General features: G+C 34.0%; 2 protein-coding genes across 3 annotated transcripts; both read left to right on the forward strand.

Annotated features, from left to right (window-relative positions):
• The first annotated feature begins 1,157 nt into the window (after positions 1 to 1,157).
• LOC111811228 (protein FANTASTIC FOUR 1) lies at positions 1,158 to 3,148 on the forward strand. Its single transcript, XM_023697987.2, has one exon. The coding sequence runs from the start codon at positions 2,239 to 2,241 to the stop codon at positions 2,926 to 2,928; it is 690 nt and encodes a 229-aa protein (XP_023553755.2). The 5' UTR covers positions 1,158 to 2,238; the 3' UTR covers positions 2,929 to 3,148.
• A 7,667-nt stretch (positions 3,149 to 10,815) lies between these two features.
• On the forward strand, positions 10,816 to 18,068 carry SCY2 (SecY protein transport family protein). Of its 2 annotated transcripts, XM_023697989.2 has the most exons (14): positions 10,830 to 10,961; positions 11,205 to 11,527; positions 12,395 to 12,913; positions 13,047 to 13,135; positions 13,813 to 13,892; positions 14,011 to 14,100; positions 14,488 to 14,579; positions 14,997 to 15,080; positions 15,572 to 15,713; positions 16,100 to 16,216; positions 16,314 to 16,443; positions 16,755 to 16,878; positions 16,998 to 17,104; positions 17,675 to 18,068. In XM_023697989.2, exons 2-14 carry the CDS (start codon positions 11,455 to 11,457, stop codon positions 17,762 to 17,764), a joined length of 1,737 nt encoding a protein of 578 aa, XP_023553757.2. In that variant the 5' UTR covers positions 10,830 to 10,961; positions 11,205 to 11,454; the 3' UTR covers positions 17,765 to 18,068. The 2 variants fall into 2 exon arrangements, with proteins under 2 accessions (XP_023553756.2, XP_023553757.2); XM_023697988.2 differs by having other exon boundaries at positions 10,816 to 11,527.
• Positions 18,069 to 22,259: the final 4,191 nt, after the last annotated feature.

Genomic DNA, 22,259 nt, shown 5'->3' on the forward strand with positions numbered 1-22,259 from the left:
TTGCCTTTAGGTGACTCTTTCTAGTTGATATGCAGGGTTTGCATTGGCTAACTATGAACAGGCGACGAAACATAAATGACGAATCACATGCGAGAAGAGACGGATTCGAAGTCCAATATCAGAAGATTCCATTTCCAAAACTCTTCTGTTCAGAAAGGTTAGTTTCTTTCCTCTCTTTTGGTTCTTCACGTTACTCCCATTTTCAATAGTGACAATGCTTTGTATGTTCTTGTGAAACAGCTCAGTTTGCCTTTCTTTCTCTCCATTGTTGTACTAATGATTCATGCATGTAATATCCAAAATGGCCGCTGGCTCATTCTTAATTAGAACTTGTTTTCATGAACTTAAATCAATGAACTGTTGGCTTAATGTCTTCTGGGAAGAAAGAATCATCTTCCATAGAATGAACTGTGGTCCTAGAACATACAGTACCCATGTTATTAAATGTTGAAAAGCTGTCAGAGAGTGATATATTAGCTGTTGTTGCTTTCTTTAATAATATATTGGTGGGGCTTAAGGAGTACAATTGAGATGAAAAGAAGAATTTGAGTACTGGCCACTTATCCTACTAGTTAATTTAAAGGTACTGTATTTCACCGGTGGCTGCTCAACTTGCCTATTTGGTCGGTTGAAAATGTTCTGTTCATCATAGGCTGAGAGGCTGAGAGAGATGGCCATTGAAAGCACAGTCCTTCGTCAGAAACTTTAATTTAGATAACTCAGTGATGAAGTTTACTTTGGACTGCGTGGGAGGATAGTGATTTCCCAGCTGGGTTTCACACTTCAAAAAATAGTAAAAAGGGGGAAGAAATGAAGTGCCCTCAGATTCTAATGAGAACTTTGGATCCGTTATGAGATCCCCATCGGTTGGAGAGGAGGACGAAGCATTCCTTACACGGGTGTGGAAACCTCTCCCTAGTAGACGCATTTTAAAATCGTGAGACTGACGCGATGTGTAACAGGCTAAGGCGGACAATATCTGCTAGCGATGGACTTGAGCTGTTACAAATGGTATAAGAGCTAGGCACCGAGCGGTTTGCTAGCGCGGACGCTGGGCCTCCAAGGAGGGTGGATTATGAGATCCCACATTGGTTGAAGAGAGGAACGAAACATTCCTTACAAGGGTATGGAAACCTCTTCCTAGTAGACACGTTTTAAAACCGAGAGACTAACGGTGATATGTAACGGGCTAAAGCAGACAATATTTGCTAGCAGTGAGTTTGAGTTGTTACAAATGGTATCACAGCTAGGCACCGAGCGATGTGCTAGCGAGGACGCTGGGTGTCACAATCGCAAGCATGACCGTGACACTGGGCCTCCAAGGAGGGTGAATTATGAGATCCCACATTGGTTGGAGAGACGAACGAAACATTCCTTACAAGGGTGTGGAAACCTCTCCCTAGTAGACACGTTTTAAAACCGTGAGACTAACGGTGATACGTAACGGGCTAAAGCAGACAATATCTGCTATCAGTGGGTTTGAGTTGTTACAAATGGTATCAGAGCTAGGTACCAGCGGTTTGACAACGAGGATGTTGGGCCTTCAAGTAGGGTGGATTATGAGATCCCATATCGGTTGGAGAGAGGAACGAAACATTCCTTACAAGGGTGTGGATACCTCTCCCTAGTAGACGTGTTACATAATGGGTTAAAACAGACAATATCTGCTAATGGTGGGCTTGGACGGTTACCGTCCGGCCTTTGTTTTCATAGGTTTGTTTGGTTTTCCTTTTGAAAGGAACAGCTTTTGGTTTGCATTTTGTTTTCGTTTTTGGTAACTATAAAGATCCCCTCTCCTAACAACGGGTTAACTAGGAACGATAAGGGAAAGGGCTGATTATCTTATAGCTGATATATGCTGTGGCTACCAAACTTCAGTTACATTGTGGGTTTAATTTCATAGTCACACGTTTGTCCATTATTTCTTCAAGATTGTGACTTGTACATGTTTTGTGGGCATGAAGTTGTCTCTCAGCTTTTGTAGTGTTGGCCCTACACGCCTTCTCAAGCCTTAGGCTTCTTCTCAACTATAAATTTCTATCATTTCCTTGCTTTTCTTCTCCACTCCTGCATGTTCCCTTATCTCTCCCTTGCTCTCTTCCCTCTCTCTAAGCCACCCATTTCTAGTTGGATTCTCCGGACAATATCGGCTAGGGGTGGGCTTAACTTGACACTCCCCTGTTTTTGTGTTTGCTCGTTTTCCCGACCCATTGAGATCTTGTTTAAGGATATAGCGAAATGATTACCAGCATCGGTCGAGGCCTGCAGTCCCGTGTTGAGTCTCATGTTTTGAGTGTGCATTTGTTTCCTCAGAAGCCAAGCTACCCCAGCAGGAGCTCCCCGGATGAAGCAGAAGAAAATGCAAAACATGGTGGGTGGAGTTTCCTTGAAGCTCTCTCCAATGGGAATCAAGAAGACACGGTGTACGTCCACCCTTTGGTGAAGCACTCATCCACAAAGCTGAGCAAGAAAAGCTTAGAAATGTGCACGGAAAGCTTAGGCAGCGAGAGCGGGAGCGACATGGGCGAGAAGGACGTCACGTTATTAAGATTGGAAGCGGAGAATTCTCGTCCCAAGGTCGGATACTCAACATGGGTGCACGAGAAAACGATTAGAAAGGACACTAGATATCCACCTCCATTGACATCAATAAGTAGCTCCACAGGCATCAGAATGAAATCCTACAGAGAAGACGGGCGGCTGGTGTTGAGAGCCGAGGTAAGCTCGGGTTCTGGCAGTAGCTACTTCCATGCAGAACGTAGCCATGGCAGGCTTAAACTTCATCTGGTGAAACACAGTGAAGGCCAAGAAGATGGTGAAGTTGAAGAAATGGGAATGGAAGAATTTGGAAGGCCACGCAGTTGTAGTAGCAGCAGTCACCAAAGCAAAGAGGTGCTCCATTGGGAGCCACTATGGGTTTCTACTTAGTTCAAGATTTCATCCATATTCTTAATTAAGACCTCTAATTATCATTATTATGTAAATTATTACCCCATTTATGTTCGGAAAAAAAAAAAAAAAAAATCTTCCTTTGCCAATCGAGATGAAATTATAAGACGCTCAGTAATATACTACTACAGAGCGTTCGCGTTGTTCTATAGTATTTTTATTCCGATAATGGGTACTTTTAATCATTTGATTTTGTTAAGGATATTTAGTCTTGAATTATAGTTTACTATATATATATATATATATCATATTTAATCTTTTATTATAGGCAAATATTTATATATTTGTCTTCTAGTACGGCGCTATAGGTCAGGAAAAAAGTTCAAATGTTAACACTTATGGAATTTGACTCCAAAATGGCTCGATAATGAAAGTGTTTAAGTTTCGTATTTTAACTCAATATATGTGTCAAATTCATCATCCCAGAACGCATCGAAAACGTGCCGGTGTCACAAATTCATTTCCCGACCATCAAATTGGGGCATTTCCCACAACAATGCGAAAAAATGTTTTTTTCGGACTAGTGATGATATTTTAATAGTTCGTTATCATCGTTGGTAAAATATCTTAGATCGAGATTTCGGGGTTGAATATCACAATTTCTTCACCTTTATCGGGTGAAAATCAGTCTCGAACACGTCTTTAATCATCCACATCAATTAAATATTTAATTTAGAACTATTTAAATGATTTTAAAATAATTTCAATAATAAAATGAGAGAGGAGACAGGAGAAGGACAGGGCAGTTGTTATCAAAGGACAAAGCAGCAGCAACATGGGACTGAGATCATCATGGATGGATACTCCATGTGCTTTGTTGTATGCCCAAATTCCTCACGAAACTTCCTAGATGCTTCCTCTCTAACTCCACATATCAAAATCTTCGGTCAATTAAACTATACTCGAGTTGATGTCTCTTCAACTTAAGCTATAAAGTCGAGAGTAACATTTAATCTTTTAATTAAATATTGCTCTAATTACACGACGACGACGTAGATACAATAACTAATGAAAAATCTTATAGTAAACATTTTATAGCGTTTTTCATACGTCCTAACAATGTTATTAAAAGTCTAAGACTTTTCATAGTGTTTTTGTATGACTAATATTATTAATTTGAATATAAAATATATTAGAATTTATAGCCAAGAGTTATCGTAACACGAAGACGACGACAAATACAAAATATTTAAAATATTATAATGTAAGGCGTAATAAAAGCTATGTATTTATTGAACAGGACGAAAACTACTCGAGAAATGGTTAGCAATCTGAGGATGAGTGCGGAGAGCAGAAGTAGGAAGGACCCTGTAAGCGAGCCAATCATCGTTCCAATCCCAACGCATCAGAATCTCGTCTCCCACCATATGCCCTTGTCTTTCGAAGTCCCAACTGATATGGAACTCTTCATCTGCCACCCTCCTCATGACTGTTTTTGTGATTTTGTTTGTGCTCACATCGAACAGGTTGATCTTAATGCCTTTCCTCGTGTCTGTCATGACTCGGTTCACTTTTTTTGTTGGCCAATGATCAAGCACATTCTGTTTAACATCCAATTCCCCATTGTTTAGTTGCAGTATTTTTTCTTCCTTCTCCCGTGCGTCTAGCATCTTGCTCATCGTCCACGTCATCTTTCGTTTTGTTTCGTTTCTTCGCTTCTCAATTGCTAACCCGCTCGCCTACCGTTATTATATACACGAGCGGTATACACTAATCTACGGAAAATATCAATCTAATTTTTCCATTATATTTTCTTTCATACGATCCGTTATTATATACATGCAATCAAATATTTAATATCATGTCATGCATACGTTAATCTTTGGAAAATAACAATCTAATTTTCTTGTTATATTTTCTTTCGGACAGACAGTTATTGTATATATGGAATCAAATATTTAATATCGTATATTAAATCCGCTAATCTATGAAAAATATGGATCTAATTTGCTTATTATATTTTCTTTCATACGAGCAGTTATTAAATGCACAAAATCAAATATTTAATATCATTAACATTATGACTAGCGAACGCTAGTTGCAAAGATACTCGTAAGAGAATCTGTTCGTTGGAGGGGTATTTACGTCAATTAATAAATAATTTAATTAATTTTTTAAATAGAAATAGTAAAATTAGAGATGTCCACGAGGATAGGTGGAGTCGAAGTTATGTACCGACTTTGTTCTCAACCTTAATTAGCTAATTGAAAAACTATTTTCTTACCTCTTTTCTCCCTCTCGATCTAAACAAAATTTAATCGTCTAAAGTAAGACTAGCCCGACTCAAATGGACATAGCTAGCAAATTAAATTAGATTATTTATGTTTAGTTTTTTTAGGTGGATTAATTTTTTTTTTACCACAATTAAACTACGGTTAAAATGAAAGTTGAAAATTTGAAAGGTAATTAAATGAGGTAATTAGTACTTTAATATCGTATATACGCTAATCTATGGAAAATATCGATACAATTTTCTTATTATATTTTATCTGGTATGGACCATTATTATATATACAAAATTAAATATTTAATATCGTGTTTGACCTAATTTTCTTATTATATTTTTATCTCTTAGCTATTATTATAAACATGAAATTAAATATTTAATATTATTTTTTCTGCCATCTTTTTGGGTTATTTTTTCTTTTATTCTTAAATTTCATTAATATTACTAATAAATGTGGCTTGCTCGGACACAAATCAATTATTCTTGGAGGGTATTTACGTCAATTAATAAATAATTTAATTAATTTTTTAAATAGAAATAATAAAATTAGAGATGTCCACAAAGACAAGTAGGTCGAAGTTTCAGAGGAGCGTTGTTCTCAACCCTATTAAGTAGGACTCATCGATGTCAAATAGACATAGTAAAATAATTATTTATGCCAGTGAATTTAAGTTTTTTTAAATCAAAATTAAATAATATTAAAATTAGAGTTATAATGAAATTTTTGAAAATTTGAAATGTAATTAAAACTAATTTTGTAGGTAGAGGGTGAGGTTGATTTAATAAAAATAACCTAAAATTTTATATTCCGTTTAAAAATATATTTAAATTCTTAAAATTTTCAATAATACTTTGAATCAATAGAATATAAAAAAATATTAAAATATATTAGAACCCAATAATTATTCTAAAACTACGAATAAAATAAAATATATTAGAATTTATAATCAATAATTATTCTAAAACGACATACAAAATATTTAAAATATTATAACTTAAGACGTAATAGAAGCTATAATCTATTCAACTGGATGAAAACTACTGGAGAAATGGTTAGAAATCTGGGAATAAGTGCGGATAGCAGAAATAGGAAGGACTTTGTAACAGAGCCAATCGTTGTTACTATCCCAACCCATTACAATCTCATCTCCCACGACATGTCCTTCGCTGTCGAAGTCCCAATTGATATGGAACTCTTCACCCGCCACCCTCTTCATGATTGTTTTCGTGGTTATGCCTGTTTTCACATCGTACAGGGTGATCTTCACGCCTCTGTTTGTGTCGGTCAGCACTTGGTTCACTTTTTTTGTCGGCCAAAGATCAAACAAATTCTTCTCAACTTCCAGCTCCTCATCATCTAGCTGCAGTATTTTTAATTCCTTCTCCCGTGCATCTAGCATCTTGCTCATCGTCCACACCATCTTTCGTTTCGTTTCAATTCTTCGCTGCTCAATAGCTAACTCACTCTCCCACCATTATTATATAGACGGGACCAAATATTTAATATTATGTCGTGAATACGCTAATCTATGGAAAATATCGATATAATTTCCTTGTTATATTTTTCTTTCGTAGGGGCAGTTATTGTATATATGGAATAAAATATTTAATATTTTGTCTTAGATACGCTAATCTATTGAAAATATCAATTTAATTTTACGTGAAATTATTATATACACGAAATCAAATATTTAATTTACTTGCATGTTATTTTTTCCTTTATTATTTCATTTCATTAATATTATTAATAAATCTGACTTACCATTCATAGCAAAGACTACTAGTAACGCAGCTAAAATCTAAGCTGCAAGATACTTGTAAAAGAATCTTTTTGGTATTTACTCGATGTTTAGAGGTTAGATGGGTCGGAATAGGAGACAGGCCTTGTTTCTCATTTATTTTTGCTGGAACGATGGCTGTAATTCCCCACAAAGAATTTACGCGGCTCGGGTTCCTCACAAGTAATTTTCCCCTATGTTATTCTAATTTTAAAAAATATATTTTTATTAAAAAATTGTAAAAAAAAAATTTAATAAACCAATTTATTTTGTTAGCACATATTTTAACCTAATTTCTAAAAATTCAAATTTTAATATTACAAAATAAGTTTTTAACAATTAAAAAAAATATACAACATAGTTTTTAGTTTAAATATTATTTTTAGGGTATCAAAATTAACTATTTGTGTATATATATATATATTTATATAGAAAATATATTTATATTAAGCTGGAGAACAGAGAATATAGTTCTAAAATCAAACTTAAAAATTTAAAAATATTCAATAAATTGATGTTAATTATTTGTTCGTGAAATTTCAACACCTATTGTGCTTTAGATCCCGATAATTGAAAAACTCCTACCGTTTAACATAAATTAAACAAAACTGTGATTGAGAGATTAGAAATTATTAAAAAAAAAACTAACAATTTTGAACTATTGAACGTAAAATATATTAGAATTTATAGCCAAGAGTTATCGTAACACGAAGACGACGACAAATACAAAATATTTAAAATATTATAATGCAAGGCGTAATAAAAGCTATGTATTTATTGAACAGGACGAAAACTACTCGAGAAATGGTTAGCAATCTGAGGATGAGTGCGGAGAGCAGAAGTAGGAAGGACCCTGTAAGCGAGCCAATCATCGTTCCAATCCCAACGCATCAGAATCTCATCTCCCACCATATGCCCTTGTCTTTCGAAGTCCCAACTGATATGGAACTCTTCATCTGCCACCCTCCTCATGACTGTTTTCGTGATTTTGTTTGTGCTCACATCGAACAGGTTGATTTTAATGCCTTTACTCGTGTCTGTCATGACTCGGTTCACTTTTTTTGTTGGCCAATGATCAAGCACATTCTGTTTGACATCCAATTCCCCATTGTTTAGTTGCAGTATTTTTTCTTCCTTCTCCCGTGCGTCTAGCATCTTGCTCATTGTCCACGTCATCTTTAGTTTCGTTTCTTCACTTCTCAATTGCTAACCCACTCGCCCGTCGTTATTATATACATAGGAGGTATACACTAATCTATGAAAAATATCGATGTAATTTCCTTGTTATATTTTCTTTCATACGAGTAGTTATTGTATACATGGAATCAATTATTTAATATCGTGTCGTGCATACGTCAATCTCTGGAAAATATCAATATAATTTTCTTATTATATTTTCTTTCATACTAACAGTTATTAAATGCACGGAATCAAATATTTAATATGTGTCGTATATTTGCAAATCTACGAAAAATATCGAACTAATTTCTTTATTATATATTCTTTCATACGAGCAATTATTATATACACAGAATTAAATATTTAATATCACATCATACATGCGCTAAACTATGGAAAATATCGATAAATTTTTTTTATTATATTTTATTACGGACAATTATTATATACACAAAATTAAATATTTAATATCGTATTTCACCTAATTTTCTTATTATTTTTCTTTCATCTCCACGCTATTATTATAAACATGGAATTAAATATTTAATATTATTTTCCCTGCCATATTTAATATTATTAATAAATGTGCCTTGCACGGGCACAAGTCAATTATTCTTTGTTGAAGGGGTATTAACGTCAATTAATAAATAATTTAATTAATTTTGTAAATAGAAATAATAAAATTAGAGATGTTACAAGGATAGGCTGGTCGAAGTTTCGGAGGGGCCTTGTTCTCAGCTCTATTAAGCCGGACTCATCGAGTCAAATAGACATAGCAAACTAAAATTATGTTATTTATGCTAGATTTTTTTATGTGAATTTAAATTTTTTAAATAAAAATTAAATAATATTAAAATTAAGGTTAAAATGAAATTTTTGAAAATTTAAATGTAATTAAAACTAATTTTGTAGTTAGATGGTCCGGTTGAATTAAGAAAAAATAACTTTAAATTTTATATTCGATTTAAAAATATATTTAATTCTTAAAAATTTCAATAATACTTTTTTTTTTCTTTTTACGATTGAATATAAAAAATATTAGAATTTATTAGAATTCAATAATTATCATAAAACGAGGAGTAAAACAAAATATATAAAATATTGAAATATATTAGAATTTATAACCAATAATTATCGTAAAACGACGATGAATACAAAATATTAAAATATTATAATTTAAGACGTAATAAAAGCTATAATCTATTCAACTGGATGAAAACTACTGGAGAAATGGTTAGCAATCTGGGGATGAGTGCGAATAGCAGAAATAGGAAGAACTTTGTAACAGAGCCAATCGTTGTTACTATCCCAACCCATTACAATCTCATCTCCCACCATATATCCTTCGCTTTCGAAGTCCCAATTGATATGGAACTCTTCACCTGCCACCCTCTTCATAACGGTTTGCGTGGCTATGCCTGTGTTCACATCGTACAAGGTGATCTTCACGCCTCTATGTGTGTCGGTCAACACTTGGTTCACTTTTTTTGTCGGCCAAAGATCAAACAAATTCTTCTCGACTTCCAGCTCCTCATCATCTAGCTGCAGTATTTTTAATTCCTTCTCCCGTGCATCTAGCATCTTGCTCATTGTCCACACCATCTTTCGTTTCGTTTAGTTTCGTTTCAATTCTTCGCTGCTCAATGGTTAACCCACTCGCCCACCACTATCATATAAACGGGATCAAATATTTAATATTTTGTCGTGAATACGCTAATCTATGGAAAATATCGATATAATTTCTTTGTTATATTTTCTTTCATACGGACTGTTGTATATATGGAATAAAATATTGAATATTTTGTCATACATACGCTAATCTATGGAAAATATCTATTTAATTTTACGTGCAATTTATATACATGAAATCAAATATTTAATTTAATGCATGTTTATTTAGTTATTTTTTCCTTTATTATTTCATTTCATTAATATTATTAATAAATCTAACTTACCATTAATATCAAGGACTACTCGTAATGCAACTAAAATCTGAGCCGCAAGATACTCGTAAAAGAATCTTTTTGGTATTTACGTTAATTAATAAATAATTTAATTGATTTTTAAAATGAAAACCTATTTAAATGAAAATTTAATGGCTTTAAACAATGCAAGTTAGATTTAGAAATTTGTTTTTGCACAAATTAAATAATATTTCATTTTAAGGTTGAAATAAAACATTTTAAATTTTGAAATATAATTAAAACTAATTTCTTAAAAAAAAAATTAATAAAAAATAAACCTTTATTTAAAAAATACTTCTAAAACTCTTAATTTTTTTTAATAATATTCGAACTTTCACGAAAGTTTTAAACAAATATATACTATAACAATCGGTACTTTGAATATTATTTTCCGTGGAAAATTGGGTGTGGACGGGGACAGAGAATATAAACCCATCTTCGACTCCATTTATCTGTTACTCACTCTCCCATTCTCCGTCCAAATCAAGAATTCAGTCACTGTTAGAATAAAATGGACATCCTGAATTATAATCTATTTTTTTTAGAAATTCTTCGAAAAATGTAAAGGTATTGTTGAAAATTAGTATAAATTTTAGGGATATTTTTATTAATTTAATTTTTTTATTTTTTATTTTAAAATATTTTTATTAATTTATTGTAGAGGCTATTTTTGATTAAAAAAAAAAAAAAAATTATATAATTAAAAAATCCGAACCCTTTTTTCGTTTCCATTCTTTTCCTCTCAGTCGCGCGAATTCTTCTCCCTCCAGAACACTCCCAAATTTCTTCTTCCATCTCCCTCACTACGATAGGTGACCGCCGGCACCCCCTCCGCCACACGCCGAGTGCCACGACCACACGCCGGTGCGTGCATTCCTCCATTTCCCTCTTCTTTCTTCTCTCCCTATCTCGCTTTGCTGCAACTGCACTGGTATACCGCCTCTATTTTGTCTCTGCCACACCATTCACTGCATTCTTCTGCACCTCTCGTTGGCGAGTCCAAACTGAATCTTCCACTCTCCTGTTCTCTCAATCACATCCGAACTCATTTTTTTCCTGATTTTTTTTGTTCATTTTGTTCTCTTTTCTTCAATTCAACCCATTCAGAAAGCAGGGCGAAGTCGGGATTCGGTTAACGTCCATTTAAAATCCTGCGAAGTCCGAGCTATTGCAGACCGAATTCTTGTTGGTACATAACAGTATTTCAAATCAGATTGAATTTGAAATTCTGTTTTTCTTTATTATATCCAGACACTGGAAATGATTTCAAACCTGTTCTGATTTCAAATCCTCCCAAATCTGAGGGTTCCAAATTGGGGGTAATCACGCTCTGTTGGAGCCATTCCAAAGTCCCGCCATGGAAGCAGCGCCTCTCTGCACTCGTCTTTTCCCTCCCGCTCTGTTCCCTACTACACCTTCAAAGTTTCGAGGTTAGCTTCCTGAATTCGGTCGTGGGAAAGTATTATTACGCAAGGAAAATGACAAATAGTTAAATTATAACGTTATCCTCTGCGTATTTCATTTGATAGTGTCTGTTCTTGTGAAAGTAGAGTGGTTTAATCTTATATTCAGGAATTGTTTTAATCGAGTTTGTTTCGCTGTTGAATTAGCTTGTAGGTGAAATTATTTCACTTTCATAAAGATTTCAATTGTTTGTTAAGTTCAACTCCATTGCATATCTATTGTTTATACCTCACAAAAAATGTAGCATTTTATGGTTAAACTTAGCACCATATTTTAACTCCATCCTTTATGGACGACTTGTTTATCCATGATTTCAAAACCTAATATTTTTATTTGGCTAATCTTATGGTTTTAAAATGTTGCAAATTGTAACAACCTAATGTGCACGTATTTCACATTATAATATTCACTAAGCAATGAGAGAAGAAGATGAGAAATGATGAGGGTGTTTGCCTTTGATGCTATGATCATCTGTCTCTTTTCATAATGTTCAGATATCTTAGGTTTGAACGGGAAAATCTATTTTGTATTTTCCTTTTATATCAGAAATGCTTCCAGATGCTATGAGTATACTTTGATGAGGTGACCAACAATCAATTTACTATTTGGTTGTCAGCTTAGGATAGTGGTTTAATTTTCCACATCACCACCATGTATTTATTCGATATACTGCAAACACTCATTTTCCTCCCAGGATTAAAATTTCTATACTATGATATGATTCATGTCTAATCGAATCTGCTGTTGACCATGGGAGTTTGCTTTGCTACAAAATAATGTTTTGCATTAAACATGTGTTATATGGCCTCACTTGGCTGCTTTCGTTCTTACAGTTGCTGCAGCTTATGATGTCCAATTCTGTCCTTTGAAGTTTGGTAGATCTGCCGCTGTTATTAATTTCAACTCTCTGAAATTCAAGGGAAGAAATAATGTGTTATTGAGTAGACCTTTTGTCTCTAAAGTGAACGAAAAGTCGTTTGATTGTTTGTCAAATCAGTGCCGAAGCAGCCGTATGAATGTCAATGCAACATCTGAGCAGTGTCTAGACCTTGAAACTTTTTCGCAGGAATTGAATGATGGGGATGCTTTTTTCACTTCTCCGAACGGCACTAACTCCGATACCTGGAAACCCAGATCGAAAATGTTTAGAAATAGATTCTTGAATCTTGTACGTCTTCGTTCTGTTCTCAACAATGCTGCTGAATCATTTTTTAAAAGTGAAATACGGCGAAGGTTGTTTGTAACAGCAGTGCTAATTGTAATAAGTCGTATTGGATACTTCATTCCTCTTCCTGGGTATGATCGGAGGTTGATACCACAAGATTACCTTAGCTTTGTTTCTGGATCTGTTGGTGAGTTCATGAAATTACTGTATGTGCATGAGTTATCTACGTTGTGTATTCATATATTGCAGAATTCAATTTCATTTTGGGCAATTTACTTAGGTGATGTTGACTCTTTTACTTATATTCATGTTTGTGGCAGATGAACTTGGTGATTTTACTACGGAGATGAAAATGTCTTTTTTCCAGCTAGGTATCAGTCCTCAGATTATTGCATCCATCATCATGCAGGTTTAACGTTTTCTTCATATCTATCTTCAATGCTTGATATTGACGTAGAAAGTGAAATACACAATAAAGGCATTTAAGAATATTGAAGGGCTTGTTCCCTTTAGAGAAACTTGGCTGTGAAATATTCCGAAAATCTGTCTTCCTCTGAATTCAGCTTCGTAAGCCCATAATGTTCACCAACAGGATTTTGTTCATAAATACTGTTGGTGAACATTATGACCTTAAGAGTATGAGCTCAAAGCACTATCTACCACTTTAATTGTATGACTATGGTTAAGGAAGAAGAATACTTTTGCAATTACCTTAATGATTTAATTTATTACCCAAGCAAATTTGAATGCATTAGGAATTTAAAGTACATCTAATGTTTCTTTGTTCACCATTAGCAATTCACTCACGATAGAATCAAAGTAAGTTCTAACATATCATTGCATTGAGGCAAACTACTATGCTTAAGTCTTTTCCATGCTCAAGCTGTTTTTCATGGGTGGTCCTAATAGTTGACTCGATGATGAGTTTCCAGGGGCAATACCTCTTGTTGATGAACGTATTTATGAAAGTTCTTTTGTATCTTTTGTTTTATTTATTTATTTATTTATTGTAATAATTTTTATTATTGTATTGTATCCATGTTGGACTGAATTTCGATGCTTAACTTCTCAAAAGTTGATGCATAGGTACTCTGTCACATTTTACCCTCCTTAGTAAAGCTGAGAAAAGAAGGCTTGGATGGTCAAGAGAAGATCAAAAGTTATATGTATGTCTGATACTTCATTCCAACCATTGATCTACATTTTTCTATTCATTTCGCTAGCTTATACTCATTTTCTTCCTTTTTTGATGGAATTCCTACGAACATCACCATGTAACATCAGATGGTGGATGTCACTTGGCTTTGCAATAGTGGAGGCTTTAGTACTATCTTGTTACTCACTCCCATACTCAATCTATGCAGCAAATCACAGGTAAATTTTAGCTACAAGAGCATCAGTTTGAGTAGTATTTTGGGCTTTTGAGCAGTTGTATAGTCTCAGTTTAGACAGTGAAGTAAAATATCCTTTTCAATAGTAATATCTTTTCATTGGTGCATGTTGTATGTTCATTTCTCTTCCAGCGTCAATATTGGTTTTTGCTTTCATTTAACTCGACTCTCATGCTTATTTTTATCGTTATTGTTGGTTCAAGTACTTTTATTCCGAGAATTGGGGTTGCATCTTAAAAAGAGAGGTTAAATCTTTAAAAGAGAGATAGAAAGTGAAGGTTGCATATAGTGTTCATAAAGGAGGTTATTCTTAATTTTTTTTTTTTTTTTTTTTTTTTTTTTTTTTTTTTTTTTTTTTTTTTTTTTGTAGAGTTAAGCATGTGATGGTGACTACTTTCTTATTGGTTTGTGGTGCTATGACAATGACATGGATTTGTGACACCATCTCAGAGTCTGGATTTGGTAGGTCACTTCTTTCTCATTTAATTTCGATGAATTGATCCATTTTTTGTGCTCTTCTTCATTACTTGTGGTTCAAGACACTTGAGAGATTCATTGTTAATAATGTTCATCCATTAACTGAAGAATATATAGTCGGTATATTATTGTATTATTGTGTGACTGCCTGTGTATGCATGTATGAGCGTCTGATTGCACACGTATAAATGTGAGGATGGGGTGTTGTATCCTTGACGCTTCAATCTCCCATCTATCTTCTCTATGATTCAACTCTTGGCTTTACTATTCTATCCTTTTCCAATTTACATTTTCTCTATCTAGATGATGTGTTATAAACCACCTCACGAAGAATCTTGTACCATATTCATAAACTTTGTAATGGATGCTTCTTCTCTGTTTAACGAGTAATGCTTGGTGCAGGGCAAGGTTCTTCTCTAATTATATGCATCGGAATACTGTCGGGCTATACAGAGACATTGTACAAAATGTTGTCTCAGCTATCAGGTATGCAATTAAACTTGATGGTTTAAAAGTTACCTACCCTTTAGAGTTGCTTTCATCTAAGTCAGATCCTTGTAAAAGATTAATTTTAAATTTAACCAATAATCCCATGCTAGTCAATATTTGCCGTTAGGAAAAATTGAGAGAAGAGAAAACTGTAAGATGAAATAAAATAATGCTGATAATTGTTAGGAATGCCAGCAGTATCATGTTCTATGAACTTAGTTCTCAACTGAATTCCTATATTCCATCTGGGTGCTGTTAGTTGAGGATTTATGACGGAATTTTTTAGTCTGGTAATAAATTTATTCAGTAAGGAAGGTTTACAATCGAGGATAATGCTTGATGTACATTGTTTGTGAATTTACTAAGGTACAATTGTTTTGAATAGAGTAAATAAATATTATGTGTACTCTTTTCCCCCCTTAAATTTCCATCAGTTAGTTGTGAAATCTTTCAGTTTTTTGACTGCTTAAAAATGTAACATATCACAGGACGTGCTGTGATTTGGTGGCCGTACGTACTTGCCTTATTGGGCATTTTTACCGTAGTTACGATGTGGGCAGTTGTTGTAACCGAAGGTTGCAGGAAAATTAAGCTTCAGTATTATGGTTTTAAACTTGCTTCAGCTGCAAGGTATTCTGATTTTTTTTTTCCTGGAAAATATATATCATATATTTCTTTATCTCATGCTTCCATGCATTTGGTTTCTTGTCACAGTAAGCAGTTTCATAATGTTGAATGATGTTGATTTCATCTTTATTTATTAATTTAATTTAATATATTTTTTTTTTTTTGCCCAATGTTAGGGTAAAATAAAGTAACATCATGTGGTTCGTTTAATTTCATTCCTTCGGCATACATGCTGTTATCACTTGCCTCTCCTATGCTTGCATTGGCTATGTTTTAAACAGATGTCTTGATTTTGTACTATGCTTGAGCCCATATCCGATTTTCCGATCTTGTCGTTTTTGGTTAATTATCTATTTTACGATCCCCTTTTCCTTTTGGTTTCTTTCCAGAGAAGGCTCACCAATCACTGAAGTAGAGCCTTATATACCTTTTAATATCAATCCTGCTGGGATGCAACCAATTCTCACGACCACTTATCTCTTGGCGTTTCCCAGTATACTTGCCAGGTTGTTCTATAAAATATATCCTTCGTTGCATTACAATGGCTAAAGTTATTTACTGTATGTGATTGATGCAATTTCTAACATCCGGTTTTGTACACAGCGTCCTAAATTCAACATTCTGGGTGCATGTAAAGGAGATACTGAACCCTGAAAGTTCTATTGGTGCAGAGCCTTGGGTTTATTACTTAATATATGCGGTTTTTGTATTCTTGTTCAACATATTTGACATTGTAAGTTTCTTTACCTCTAGTCTTTGGTTTTTAAATGATTATTGCATTCGCAAGCTGCCAACATCTCTAGAATTTTATATTTTCTTTTGGCTAAATACATGACTTAGTTTTAATGTTTTGATGTTTTTCTGATTTAATATGCAAAAATTGAAACTTTTTAAACAAAGGATTAAATTGCTGGCCATAGTGGCCGCCTATCTAGTGTTTAATATTCTACCAGCCTTCTTGAAAATTGTAATAGGAAAACTGTTATCCCATTAGAATAGTTGAGATGCGCTCAAGTTATTTAGCATATTCATTTACCTGTCTAGGCCAACTTGCCAAAAGAGATTTCAGACTATTTAAATAAGATGGGAGCAAGGATTCCAAACATTAAACCCGGGAAAGCTACTATAGAGTACCTCACAAAAATTCAAGCATCGACACGCTTTTGGGGTATGTTTCATCATTCAATTTGTGGTTTTAGTGACATTGTTTTTCCCAGCTTACTAATGTTTCATATTTTGGTTGATAGTTGATTTTTTAATTTGATTTTGCATTGTGGTAAATTTCAGGCGGGCTATTGTTGAGTTTCTTGGCGACAACTTCGTCTCTTCTCGACCATTACTTACGCAGTATTAATGCCGGCTTTGCAATTGGTTTTACATCAGTTCTGATCATTGTAAGTACAAAAATGTTTATCATTGTCTTATCATATGCTTCAGTCATTGGAAAATGCTATGACATTGGTTCTCCCACACACACTTACAATCCTCCCCTCGAACAAAGTACACTATAAGCCTCAGGGACCTCCCCTTAATCGAGGCTCGACTCCTTTCTCTGGAGCCCTCGAACAAATTACACCCTTTGTTCGATACTTTAATCACTTTTGTCTACGCCTTCGAGGCTCACAATTCTTTGTTCGATATTTGAGGATTCTATTGTCATGGCTAAGTTTAGGGCACGACTCTGATACCATGTTAGGAATCACGGATCTCCACAATGGTACGATATTGTCCACTATGAGCATAAGCTCTCATGGCTTTGCTTTGGGCTTCCCCAAGAGACCTCATACCAATGAAGATCTATTCCTTTACTTATAAACCCATAATCATTCACTAAATTAATCGAGGTGGGACTCACTATAATATACCCCATTAGAGGATAATGTGGTAGATTTGTTATATTAATAAACTGTTCAAGCTTTCCAATCTTATCGATGAGCTCAAGTTGCTGCGTGTTCATTGTTCAGGTGGGTTCTATTATTGAACTCAGAAGATCTTACCAAGCATATAACGTAATGCCAAGTTTAAGCAATGCTTTGAGGCGTTATGGTGTATGACACAACAAGTTCAAATGATGCTCCAAGCGGCTCTGTATTCGAGCTTCTAAAGGATCCAACAATCTTCAAAAGTGTTTCAGAATCATGTGCATCCGTTACATTGTAAACTAATGCAAATATCAGGAAAATTTTGATTCTCTGGACTTCGAAACATGGTAGGTTTTACTTCTTGTAAAGGATATTATATGATAGCCTAGAATCTGTGAAATTAAGACACTGAAATTGTATGGGTTTAGAGTTTAGGGTTTAGGGTTTATGTAAATTGAGGAAAAGCAAGTGTTGATAAGTTACAGCTTAGCAAGAATACCTCTGGAGAAAATTTCACTGTCAATCTCTTTTGCACCTGTTGTTGTTGTCGGGCGGCGGCGGCCGAGTGTTGGGTCTTTGTGGTCTTGATGGGCCCATTGTTGAATCCACCGCCCCACACCGACATCCTGATTTTGATTAGATGCTTTTAAGAGATTATGTCTATCAGTGGAAGTCCATGTCCTTTGTGGTAATGAGTTTGCTTCCTGGACACAATCGCACTTTCAAAGGCAGCGGACTAGCGATTGTGCGGCACTTACTTGCCAGCGACAAGTGAGCTAAGCCAATTTGTTCTTGCGTCGCCTACGGCCAAGTGACGTACGATCGAGCCTCTAGCCTCGGTTTTAAAAGAAGGTTTTAGAAAACGAGGAGATAAAGATTTTAGAAAGAGAGATTTTGAAAAGAGACGTTATATAAGCAAGCAAGAGAAAGATAACGACTTAGCATATATAATCTTGGGTAGAGAGAAGTTGACTGTGACAGTCTCACATTAATAAAATGCTATAAAACGGGTCGTATTTAATTATTTTAAATCCTATATTTGGTATTTAAACTTTCAAATTTTCTCTTTGTTGGTCCCTTTTGTTCAATTTTGTTCTAAAAAATTTTAAAATATTTATTTTATATCCTTCAAAATGTTTAAAGAAAATCATTTTGGTCCTCGTAAAAATTTTATTTTTAAGAAATTAATAACATGAGAGTACTTTGTATTAATATGTTAATATATAAACACCAAAATTCAATAATCAAAATGAATGTTCTAGAAATTAACCTATTTTATTTAAAATGGTAGAAAAGAATATTTGGATTGCCTTTTCCAATTAAAAAGTTTTCAAAACAAAAGTCAAAATTGGTGCAACTTTATATGAATAAATTGAATTTTAAATTGAAAATGTTATTTTTCCATGATTATTGGTTAACAATGAAGTGAGTTTGTACGGCAGAAAAGGGAAGAAAAAGTGATAATGATTATTGGGACTAAAAATATTAATTAAAATATTTAGCAATTAAATGGTGTGAATATGATTTAGTGGAGACTCCACTTATTCCCAAATGTCTTTTATTATTATTATTATTATTATTATTATTATTATTATTTTTGTCTATGAATGAATTATTTGTTTATTAAGATAATTTAGATTAGCTTATTTATTAATGTATCATAATTTGAAAGCATAATTAATTGATTTAAATTAAAATTAAAATTAATAATAATTAATTAAATACTATGAACTAACTCTTTGGTAAAACCATTAGATGTAAGAATAAAAACCCATTTGCATTTGAAGGGAAACACAAGTTGAACGTTAGTTGAAATATCTTTGAATCCCATTATGTAGACATCATCCATGTGTAGAGCACCATAAATTAGGTCATCTATTATAAATATAGATATGGATGGTACATGTCCCGATCATTTTATAATATCTTACCCGTACACTTAATACTCTTTCTAAGAACATACGAGTCAATTCAAACATTCCCCTGCAACATGGTCGTGTCACTAACTCCTCGCTTAACACAAATCCTCCAAATATACTTTCTTCTCACTCACATACATCCTACGAAAATTCCCAGTAGGTCACCTAACATAAAATTGCTCCAGTTGTTATTGAGCCACTGAAAAGAAAAGTGGACTTTATTGGTATAAGTAGTGACTTTCATATCCTTCACATACCCCTATGTTACTCGGGTGTTAGAAGGAAAATCGCATTCTCACCCGCATCTCAAGGAAATTAGGTAGTGTGATTAGGTCAAAAGGGTTCAAAGGAATATTGGGCAACTGGGTTTCAAATTTAGATTATGATCTTGGTCCAAATCATTGACGTCGGAGAAAGGAATCCCTTTTAGTATGACGTGGTTGCGAAAAATGAACCAGTACCATATCTAATCGAGAGAAAATCCCGAGACGTTACGTGAAATTTTAAAGCTAAACGTGCTCGAGTGGGAAAGAGTTTGAGATTGAGTTGAGGGAGAGTGTTGGAGGATGGGATTTTATGGAGGAGGAAGAGTGGGAGGTGATTGGAGGAGGGGGAAATGATCAGGTGGGATGACGCAGCATTACACTCGGTAGAAGACTACTGAACATTCTATTATATAAATGGAAAGAAAGACAGAAAAAGGTGGTGTCAGATTGTCAGTGCGTGCGGATCTGGCTTGGCGTGCACGTGTACGGAGGATGTTCCGTGCCACGGAGTGTCAACCGTACATTGGTTGGTAGGAAACCACACCCACCTACTCCACTATTATTATCATTATTATTATTATTATTATTTTTATTTATTTTACCTCTCTTCCAATTCCTTTTAATAATTATATTTTAAATTATATACACCACGCCCACGTGCATGCACCCGCACACACGTACACACACCTTCACATTAAGAGTAGAAAAGTCTCGGTAAAAAATAAATATGCCGTAATTAAGGGCGTTCGTGGGTTGAATTGAGTGAGATGAAGACAGTGCGTAGGCCCAACACAAATTTATGAATTAAATAATCAAGCCAGCTTAATAAAAATTCAGGTCGGTTTAGCTCAACCTAATCTAATTTTAGGGAGCTCACGAACCAACCAAATTCAGTCCAAACTACACAAGTTGGGTGGAGTTGGGTTATCGAGCTTTTCGAGTTTTTTGAATACCAACAACAACAATGAATGCATGAGACGATCAGACGTGCTTTACAACTGGGGGAGGATTGGATTCCTTAAATTACGCTTTCTACCTGAAATTTTAATTAATATATTTAATCATGCTTTATTAAAATAGTTTTAAATTAATAAAGTGACCACTTTTTCATAATCACCATCCAACTCAACACTAACACAAATTAATAGCTCTTTACGTGTTTCATCCAATATGTATATCTCAATTTTTCGTTAATTAATTAAATCTGTTTATATGGTCGGATGATTCGATCCATCCAAACTATCTAACTCAAACGGTAAAAATTGAATTGGGTTAGGTTTTTGTTCGATTCGGATTAGGTTGAATTTTCGAAAAATAAAAAATTTGGGTTGGTTTGTCGGTTGAGAATTGTTTGTTTGGATCAACCTGACCAACCGGACCAACCTGGCCTATTCAAGAATAGGGTTTGTAGGTTGACAATTGTTTGTTTGGGTCAACTGGACCAACCTGATCAACCTAAAAATAGGGTTACAACTCAACCCTACTTTTAAGATTATTATGAAAATTAAGAATATCTGACGTTTGTAACTGATGTTAGTGATGCGTTACGACCCGTGGATATTTGATATTTGAGTTTTATATCATTTTAGTTATTAATGTGACAGTGAATAAGTATAATTTTTTTAAATAATTATATATAAAAGAAAAAAACAACTTGACAACTTAACCCAACTCGAAAATCGAGAGTTAGGGTTTGGGTTAGATTGTGTTTAGGCGGCTAAGATCACTAACCCAACTAGTCTAACCGACCGAAAATTTTGAGTTTGTCCAAGAGATTTCGACAACCCAATCCAACACAACTCGTGTGCACCGCTCCTGTTTTATCATACATTATAATATAAAACAAGATTCGATTCACGACATGCATGAAGAAACAGTCTGATTATGAACTAAAAAAAGGGTCGTTACAGTAAATTATTAGAAATTGACCGGTAACTCTTAGTTCATGTTTGAGGTTGAAAATTGATACGATCGCTCAAAAAGAAAAAAAAGAAACCAAATTAAATAATAATAAGAACAAAAAGAATTCGAAGTGCCGTACAATTGTAACAACATTAATAATAATGTACGTTATTTTAATATAATTTGTAGGCCAAAACCCTTTATTTATTTATTTAATACGAAAAATCCAAATAAATTTGAAAAGTAATATCAAACAAGATCACGTAATGGACAGTTGAAAGTGGGAAGAATGAGATAAACACTAACAAAATTTCATATAATATAATCATATCTACGCATAATATGAAGCCATTTGTGTATATTCCAACCAATTATACTTAGGCCTATGTATTTTATTATACATTAATCTCTAACTCACTTTTTTACTTTCTTATCTTATCTTTTTACCTTTAAATATTGAGAAATTACGATAACGTACGGAACTTTACTGCTCGAACGTTTTGGGGTTAGGTTGGGTGGCTCTGTTGCTCGACATGTTTTGTATGAATGTTTGTAAAATAGTCGGATATGCTGTGGAAGCCGTGAATGTTATGTAATTAG

Source organism: Cucurbita pepo, chromosome 15 (genome assembly GCF_057944985.1).
Source record: "Cucurbita pepo subsp. pepo isolate OVF chromosome 15, ASM5794498v1, whole genome shotgun sequence".
In the NCBI taxonomy this organism is placed as follows: Eukaryota; Viridiplantae; Streptophyta; class Magnoliopsida; order Cucurbitales; family Cucurbitaceae; genus Cucurbita; species Cucurbita pepo.

Excerpts from the sequence above, each read along its gene's own strand:
- LOC111811228 (XM_023697987.2), top strand. The coding sequence starts at position 2,239 with ATGATTACCAGCATCGGTCGAGGCCTGCAGTCCCGTGTTGAGTCTCAT.
- SCY2 (XM_023697988.2), top strand. The coding sequence starts at position 11,455 with ATGGAAGCAGCGCCTCTCTGCACTCGTCTTTTCCCTCCCGCTCTGTTC. Across the intron at positions 14,101-14,487 it reads ATCTATGCAGCAAATCACAG|AGTTAAGCATGTGATGGTGA; the intron begins GTAAATTTTAGC and ends TTTTTTTTGTAG. Across the intron at positions 14,580-14,996 it reads CATCTCAGAGTCTGGATTTG|GGCAAGGTTCTTCTCTAATT; the intron begins GTAGGTCACTTC and ends TGCTTGGTGCAG.